The sequence below is a fragment of the Nerophis ophidion genome, linkage group LG08 (genome assembly GCF_033978795.1).
Source record: "Nerophis ophidion isolate RoL-2023_Sa linkage group LG08, RoL_Noph_v1.0, whole genome shotgun sequence".
Classification (NCBI taxonomy): Eukaryota; Metazoa; Chordata; class Actinopteri; order Syngnathiformes; family Syngnathidae; genus Nerophis; species Nerophis ophidion.
This window is the reverse complement of record NC_084618.1, coordinates 12368329-12377993: the sequence shown is the minus strand read 5'-3', so window position 1 is coordinate 12377993 and position 9665 is coordinate 12368329. Positions and strand designations below refer to the sequence as shown.

The 9665-nt window shown below is 36.1% G+C and overlaps 1 protein-coding gene across 1 annotated transcript in view; it reads right to left on the bottom strand.

Moving 5' to 3' along the window:
- Positions 1–9313: 9313 nt before the first annotated feature.
- Positions 9314–9665, bottom strand: part of si:dkey-21e13.3 (uncharacterized protein LOC100150043 homolog) — a 6819-nt gene continuing 6467 nt past the window's right edge. The window contains exon 5 of the mRNA XM_061907307.1: positions 9314–9665. This exon is cut by the window's right edge and continues 198 nt beyond it. Coding sequence (XP_061763291.1) covers positions 9409–9665 — 257 coding nt within the window. The 3' untranslated portion in view covers positions 9314–9408.

Here is a 9665-nt window from a genome sequence, read left to right as displayed (position 1 = left end):
ATCAACGATAGAACCCAACATTGATTAAACGTTGTATTTGTGATGTAAAATATGGGTTGAGAAATGACCAAATTTCAATGGTCAAATCAACGTCAGAACCCAACTTTTATTAAATTTCGTTGAAAAACATGTTGTTTCAACGTTGTATTTGTGTTGTAGAATATTGGTTCGGAAATGACCAAATTTCAATGTTCAAATCAACGATAGAACCCAACATTGATTAAACGTTGTATTTGTGATGTAAAATATGGGTTGAGAAATGACCAAATTTCAATGGTCAAATCAACGTCAGAACCCAACTTTTATTAAATTTCGTTGAAAAACATGTTGTTTCAACGTTGTATTTGTGTTGTAGAATATTGGTTCGGAAATGACCAAATTTCAATGTTCAAATCAACGATAGAACCCGACATTGATTATACGTTGTATTCGTGTTGTAAAATATGGGTTCGGAAATGACCAAATTTCAATGGTCAAATCAACGTCAGAACCCAACTTTTATTACATTTCGTTGAAAAACATGTTGTTTCAACGTTGTATTTGTGTTGTAGAATATTGGTTCGGAAATGACCAAATTTCAATGTTCAAATCAACGATAGAACCCAACATTGATTAAACGTTGTATTTGTGATGTAAAATATGGGTTCGGAAATGACCAAATTTCAATGGTCAAATCAACGTTAGAACCCAACATTAAGAAACGTCATCAAAAAGCATTTTGTTTCAACGTTGTATTTGTGTTGTAGAATATTGGTTCGGAAATGACCAAATTTCAATGTTCAAATCAACGTTAGAACCCAACATTGATTAAGCATAGTTAAAAAGCATGTTGTTTCAACGTTGTATTTGTGTCGTAGAATATTGGTTCGGAAATGACCAAATTTCAATGTTCAAATCAACGATAGAACCCAACATTGATTAAACGTTGTATTTGTGTTGTAAAATATGGGTTCGGAAATGACCAAATTTCAATGGTCAAATCAACGTTAGAACCCAACATTAATAAACGTCATCAAAAAGCATGTTGTTTCAACGTTGTATTTGTGTTGTAGAATATTGGTTCGGAAATGACCAAATTTCAATGTTCAAATCAACAATAGACCCCAACATTGATTAAACGTTGTATTTGTGATGTAAAAATGGGTTGAGAAATGACCAAATTTCAATGGTCAAATCAACGTTAGAACCCAACTTTAATAAACGTCATCAAAAAGCATGTTGTTTCAACGTTGTATTTGTGTTGTAGAATATTGGTTAGGAAATGACCACATTTCAATGTTCAAATCAACGATAGAACCCAACATTGATTAAACGTTGAATTTGTGATGTAAAATATGGGTTGAGAAATGACCAAATTTTAATGGTCAAATCAACGTTAGAACCCAACATTAATAAACGTCATCAAAAAGCATTTTGTTTCAACGTTGTATTTGTGTTGTAGAATATTGCTTCGGAAATGACCAAATTTCAATGTTCAAATCAACGTTAGAACCCAACATTGATTAAACGTTGTATTTGTGATGTAAAATATGGGTTGAGAAATGACGAAATTTTAATGGTCAAATCAACGTTAGAACCCAACATTAATAAACGTCATCAAAAAGTATGCTGTTTCAACGTTGTATTTGTGTTGTAGAATATTGGTTCGGAAATTACCAAATTTCAATGTTCAAATCAACGATAGAACCCAGCATTGATTAAACGTTGTATTTGTGATGTAAAATATGGGTTGAGAAATGACCAAATTTTAATGGTCAAATCAATTTTAGAACCCAACATTGATTAAGAGTCGTCAAATAGCTTGTTGTTTCAACGTTGTATTTGTGTTGTAAAATATGGGTTAGGAAATGACCAAATTTCAAATCAATGTTAGAACCCAACATTGATTAAACGTCATCAAAAATCATGTTGTTTCAACGTTGTATGTGTGTTGTAGAATATTGGTTCGGAAATGACCAAATTTCAATGTTCAAATCAACGTTAGAACCCAACATTGATTAAACGCTGCATTTGTGATGTAAAATATGGGTTGAGAAATGACCAAATTTCAATGGTCAAATCAACGTTAGAACCCAACATTAATAAACGTCATCAAAAAGTATGCTGTTTCAATGTTGTATTTGTGTATTTGTGTTGTAGAATATTGGTTAGGAAATCACCAAATTTCAATATTCAAATCAACGATAGAACCCAACATTGATTAAACGTTGTATTTGTGATGTAAAATATGGGTTGAGAAATGACCAAATTTTAATGGTCAAATCAACGTTAGAACCCAACATTAATAAACGTCATCAAAAAGTATGCTGTTTCAACGTTGTATTTGTGTTGTAGAATATTGGTTCGGAAATTACCAAATTTCAATGTTCAAATCAACGATAGAACCCAGCATTGATTAAACGTTGTATTTGTGATGTAAAATATGGGTTGAGAAATGACCAAATTTTAATGGTCAAATCAATTTTAGAACCCAACATTGATTAAGAGTCGTCAAATAGCTTGTTGTTTCAACGTTGTATTTGTGTTGTAAAATATGGGTTAGGAAATGACCAAATTTCAAATCAATGTTAGAACCCAACATTGATTAAACGTCATCAAAAATCATGTTGTTTCAACGTTGTATGTGTGTTGTAGAATATTGGTTCGGAAATGACCAAATTTCAATGTTCAAATCAACGTTAGAACCCAACATTGATTAAACGCTGCATTTGTGATGTAAAATATGGGTTGAGAAATGACCAAATTTCAATGGTCAAATCAACGTTAGAACCCAACATTAATAAACGTCATCAAAAAGTATGCTGTTTCAATGTTGTATTTGTGTATTTGTGTTGTAGAATATTGGTTAGGAAATCACCAAATTTCAATATTCAAATCAACGATAGAACCCAACATTGATTAAACGTTGTATTTGTGATGTAAAATATGGGTTGAGAAATGACCAAATTTTAATGGTCAAATCAACGTTAGAACCCAACATTAATAAACGTCATCACAAAGTATGCTGTTTCAACGTTGTATTTGTGTTGTAGAATATTGGTTAGGAAATGACCAAATTTCAATGTTCAAATCAACGATAGAACCCAACATTGATTAAACGTTGTATTTGTGATGTAAAAATGGGTTGAGAAATGACCAAATTTCAATGGTCAAATCAACGTTAGAACCCAACTTTAATAAACGTCATCAAAAAGCATGTTGATTCAACGTTGTATTTGCGTTGTAGAATATTGGTTCGGAAATGACCAAATTTCAATGTTCAAATCAACGTTAGAACCCAACATTGATTAAACGCTGTATTTGTGATGTAAAATATGGGTTGAGAAATGACCAAATTTCAATGTTCAAATCAACGTTAGAACCCAACTTTGATTAAGCGTTGTTAAAAAGCATGTTGTTTCAACGTTGTATTTGTGTTGTAGAATATGGGTTCGAAAAATACCAAATTTCAAATCAATGTCAGAACCCAACATTGATTAAACGTCATCAAAAATCATGTTGTTTCAACGTTGTATTTGTGTTGTTGAATATTGGTTGAGCGGATATCAATGGTCAAATCAACGTTAGAACCCAACATTGTGTTAGAATAATCGTTTCTAAATTATCACAAAAAACTTTGTATTACATTGTGTTCCGGAAAAGAGTACAAAAAGCTGAAACCTACCAAGAAGAATGCTCGAAAAACTCCACTCGGACTACAAAGTGGACAGATGGCAGGATTCGCCCAACTTCCACAGGAACTCTTTTTGAAGTATTTTTACGAACTCTTTCTTTGAACTATTTTATGGAACTCTTTTTGAACTGTTTGGCAACCGAAGGCAACGCTGTTTACGACCCACTTCCCTGAGGAAGCAGCTATGGGAAGGGTCGGGGGAATCAAATAAAGAAGGATGAGTACGATCTTGGGGCAGAGCGTGGTGCAGGACTGTACAGAGAGTACAGTGGCCATGTCTCTCCTCAGATCTGAGTCCAAATTTAATTCTGTCTCTGTTTGATTCTTTGCCTTTTGTCTTGTTTAATAGATGTCATCAGTGTTTGAACCTGACACATTGATTAAATGTGTATTCGTGATGTTATATATGGGTTGAGAAATGACCAAATTTCAATTGTCAAATCAACGTTAGAACCCAACATTGATTAAATGTCGTCAAAAAGCACGTTGTTTCAATGTTGTATTTGTGTTGTAAAATATGGGTTGGGAAATGACCAAATTTCAGTGGTCAAATCGACATCAGAACCCAACTTTGATTAAACGTCGTCAAAAAGGATGTTTCAACGTTGTATTTGTGTTGTAGAATATTTCTTCGTTCATTTTAAATAGTCATTTATTATGCAGCGTGTTTACATTAAGAGCGATCTATTTATGATTTTTTATTCGCCGACAGTCTTAATGAAAATGTTTTTCTGAATAAACATGCAAATGCACTGATAAGGTGTGTTATTGTTTGCGCCACTGTGCCTTTTTTTGGATGAGTTTGCTCACCGCGCATGTTTTCGAAACCGGAAGTACAAGTGCCGTACTTAACTTTTTCATTCGTATTTTATTCATCACGCCAAGCAATGTTTGTAAGTTTTGCAATTTGACTAAAACTATTTGTATTTGCTAAACCGCCTCGTGTCTGAAGAAGTGTTTTCATGTGAATTAGCATTAGCTAACGTGCTAACACATTTACGAGTGTCTTTGCTAGTGTTATGAACTTACAATGGCATTTTTTTTTGTGTTGTGTCCGTTTTGAATACCGTATTTCCTTGAATTTCTCCCGGGGCGCTAATTAATTTAAAACCTCTTCTCAGTCCGACGTTTACCAAACACATGCGTTTATAAATTTGAGTGTGATGTAAGGATACCATCATGAAAAGCACATTTAATAAAAAAAAAACTTTATTATGGTCTTACCTTTACTTATAAATGAAGTCCATGCTCAGCTCCTTCTGATCAAAAGAATCGATAACTTGTTTATTGAAGTCTTCCTTATCTTTCTTCAGTTTTAAAAGTCTCTTCGTTATTTCCTCCTGCTTTGATTGAAAGTCCAGTTTAGAAAACTGTTTTATTTTAGATATGTTATCCTCCATGTTAAAAGTGCAAGCGAGAGGAAAAAATAAACGCTCGCCGCTCACTCTTGCTGCTTGTTGTCACTTCTTCTGCAGCCGAGTAGTCGCAAGAAGGATCACTAGCGCCCTCTACCACCAGGAGGCGGAAGTCATTTAATGACTCATATTTGACACACGCAGCTACGGTATGTTAATAAAACATAGCTGCTTACTGTTCTTTTTAGCATATTCAATAGCTTGGACTTTAAATTCTACTGAATAAGTCTTAATCTTCTTCCTTTTATGCGATTTAAAATTATTGAAATGAGCCTCCTCCATTTTGAAAATGATGACAGGTGACGTGTCACTCGTGACGTGACGAGTTTGACCCGGTGGAAAATCTAGGCACATGCTAATTATTTTGTGAAACGAGTTTGACCCGGCGGAAATTCTAGACATGCGCTAATAAAAATATTTTGCGAAACGAGTTTCACCTGCCGTTAATCCCGAGCCGGCGGTAATGCTAAGCATGCGCTAATTATTTTGCGAAACGAGTTTGACCCGGCGGTAATTCTAGGCAGGCGCATACTATATACCTGGCGGCTATTCAAGGAAATACGGTATTTACCACTGTGGAGTTATAGCGGGGTCCATGACGATGACTTCCGTTTTGTTTGATCAGCCGTTTTACTGCCATTTGGAAACAATTAAGGTATGTAAATAAACATTTCTGAGAATATTTCTGTGTAAATAACTCATTCCACAACGTATATGTTTGCTGCTTAGGTATGGAAACAATTTTTTTCTTCTAAATTTTAGCAGGTGCGGCTCATATCACGGGAAATTTAGTATTCGATAATATCGACCGATTTAATACCTTTTTAATCCCGATCGATGTACGTTTTCTGTGCATTCCGGTTGTTTTTTTTTGTTCACCTTTTGGAAGCTTTCTCCCCTGAATGAAGTCATGGCTTGCTTCTTCCCTCTCACATCAAATATTGAAGTGATTTCCAGAGTAATAATAAAGTTAGGATTGATTAGAGGACGCCTGCCTGCAGCGGGTTGGAAGCAATAATGAGCGAGCTAATTACAAGAGCGGAGTGAAAGGAACACATTGACGATTCCAATGTGGGGAGTTGTCCTCTTCATTTTCACCCTCCGCTGGTAAAAAAAAATATTTCATATGGGGAATGTTAGTAAAGAACAGATGTGTGTATTTAAGTGGAGAACTTGTACAGCACAAGGCTGCCATCTAGTGGGCAAACTAGTTTTTACTATGTAAAAATATACCTTGAAGAGTTTTGAATGAGGGGGCCACAGGGGGCTTAAAGAATTTGGCCGGGGGCCGAAAGCCGATTGAATGGAAAGTAACACACACACACACTTTTATGTATATATGTGTATAAATACATGTATTTATTTATTTACAGTATGTATAAATCTATATACAGTGGGGCAAAAAAGTATTTAGTCAGCCACGGATTGTGCAAGTTCTCCCACTTCAAAGGATGACAGAGATCTGTAATTTTCATCAAAGGTACACTTCAACTGTGAGAGACAGAATGTGGAAAAAAAATCCAGGAATTCACATTGTAGGAATTTTAAAGAATTTATTTGTAAATTATGGTGGAAAATAAGTATTTGGTCAACCATTCAAAGGAAGTTTTGGCTCAAAATCTCACGATACATGGCCCCATTCGTTCTTTCCTTAACACGGATCAATCGTCCTGTCCCTTTAGCAGAAAAACAACCCCAAAGCATGATGTTTCCACCCCCATGCTTCACAGTAGATATGGTGTTCTTGGGATGCAACTCAGTATTCTTCTTCCTCCAAACACGACCAGTTGAGTTGATACCAAAAAGTTCTATTTTATTTTCATCTGACCACATGACATTCTCCCAATCCTCTGCTGTATCATCCATGTATCCATTTTGGTATAAACTCAACTCGTCATGTTTGGACCTGTTCTTCCTTTGGTCAACGCCCCCCTGGTTTTTTTTTTATGACACATAAGCTGGTTTTAAATCAATCAGAGACAGAGGTTGCTCATTTTGATATTTTATAACCAAAGCGCTTTGGGAGATCAATCTAGATACAACAGTTCAATGCACGGGCCAAATTGATCTCATCCTAAAATGGCCCCCCTTCTCTCCTCCCTACCTCGGACAGTTGAGATAACAGATTGTTATGGCTTCATTCCTACATTCCAAATTCAAGGTTTATGTAAAAGGCTCACACTTTAGCTGTTCTAAAATCTGACTAAGAAATAAAAAGACAAACAAATCCAACAGGAGGAAGAAGAATACGGAGTTGCATCCCAAAAACACCATACCTACTGTGAAGCATGGGGGTGGAAACATCATGCTTTGGGGCTGTTTTACTGCTAAGCGGACAGGACGATTGATCCGTGTTAAGGAAAGAATGAATGGGGCCATGTATCGTGAGATTTTGAGCCAAAACCTCCTTCCATCAGTGAGAGCTTTGAATGGTTGACATAATACTTATTTTCCACCATAATTTACAAATAAATTCTTTAAAATTCCTACAATGTGAATTTTTTTGTCACATTCTGTCTCTCACAGTTGAAGTGTACCTATGATGAAAATGACAGACCTCTGTCATCATTTTAAGTGGGAGAACTTGCACAATCGCTGGCTGACTAAATACTTTTTTGCCGCACTGTATCTGTTGTCTGCCCTAAATGTCAAAATATTTTTTTTGTTTATATTCCAACCATACCCTTCCCCTCAAAAAAAAGAAAGAAAAACAGCAGAAAAACAAAGTACATGCAAAAAAATAAAAACTTTGTTTTTTAACTCTGTCTCTGCATGATTCCTTGCTTCTGGTCTGTTTAATACAAAGTATATGTCATTAGTATTTGAACCTGACAACCCCCCCCCCTCGTCACATTTTCTGGAATAACACATGCTAATGTTAGTATTTGCGCATTTTAGCCTTCTCCTAAAATGCTTGACTTTTTATTCCTGACTAAATATTTTTTTGCCCCACTGTGTATATATATATATATATATATATATATATATATATATATATATATTAGGGCTGGGCAACGATTAAAAATTTTAATCGAAGTTAATCGCACTATTTCTCTGATTAATCGCGATTAACTGCATTGTATACGCAAAGCCCAATAATGAATTCAAAAGTAGTGTGTAGTGCACTTTTATTGGAATATTCTCCCACATGAACAAAAGCGCCAAAACATTTGTTGTGCAAACACAATTTAAATCAGTCCTTGTTAAACAGTAGCAGTTAAATAGCATAGTTGATGAAAATCAACTCCAAAAATGTAAATACAAACATTTAAGCTTATTGCCACTGCCAGGGTATTTAAGTTATCCTGTTTGTTATGGAAAATAAATATAATCTACATACAAATCTCTGAGCCACAATCATAACATCTGAACAGGCAATTTCTGAGGTAACAGCAGAAACATTTTTTTTTTATTAGGGATCTTATGTTTAAAAAACCTATATTATAGGTAGTGGGCTGTTTTAGGGAATTTTTGATCAAATTATCCGTGGTAGCAATATTAGTAATATTGTGTTTATTCTGTGTAGTGCACTTAAAATAATTATGACCATATCTAGGAATTGATATGATGGGAATTTTCCGATTGTTTGCTTGCTGCTTTGATAAACTGAAGGCATCATATACATAGTACTATATTGTGATGTTATGAGCCAGGGAATAAAAGAACTACCCTACCCAGCATGCAACAGGAGTGACAAGCATGTAGGTTGTGTCGCCATGACGACATCTTGTATGTTGTGATATGCACGCTCTGAAAGCAAACGTTAAGAACTCAGCCAACACTCCTGGTCTGCATTATGCATAAATAGACAGACAACACATACACTCCGCTGCTTCTGGATGTAGCCGGCAAAGTATTCCCATGCTAGCAAGCACGCGTCATTCAGTCCAAAACGGCCCGATCTATCCACATTCAGAATTGCCCGGCGGTCGTAAGTGATCCCGGAGTGACCACGCTGTAAGCCAGCCATGAAATTTGCAGAATCGTCCGGTATTTTTGCCCAATGTTCCATCTTTACGCCGGGCGACGCCATCTTGTTAAGAAAAGGCGTTAACAAAATAAAAGCATGTAAACAACATACGCAAATGTGCGATAAAATAATTGTCGGCATTAATAGATTGATGAGTTAACGCATAATTAACGCACTAATTTGCCCACCCCTCATATATATATATATATATATGTATATATATAATGGATGAATAATAATATTGAACTCCCAACACAAAAGCTGCCTTTTTTTAATGTAAACTTTAAAAAAGTCCACTTCATGAGTTAAAAAAAAGTAGAAAAGGGAACAGAAATGGAGGTTGGTAGACATTAGAGGAAGGTGTGGAAGACCAGCGTCCTCAGACTGGAGCGTCTGGGCACCTTCGCCCCCGTCGCCTTTGAGCTCCCCCACAACGCGGCGAAGGGGAACCAGCGAGCGGCCCGTTTGCCGGCGTGACAGTTCACGAAGGGGGCGGCGCACCGCTGCACCACCTCGATGCTGACGGCGTGCTGCGCCGGCGCCCACTGGCACACGTGCACCACGGTCGCCGAGGTCAGCAAGCCGCAAGTGCGCGGGGCCACGCCGC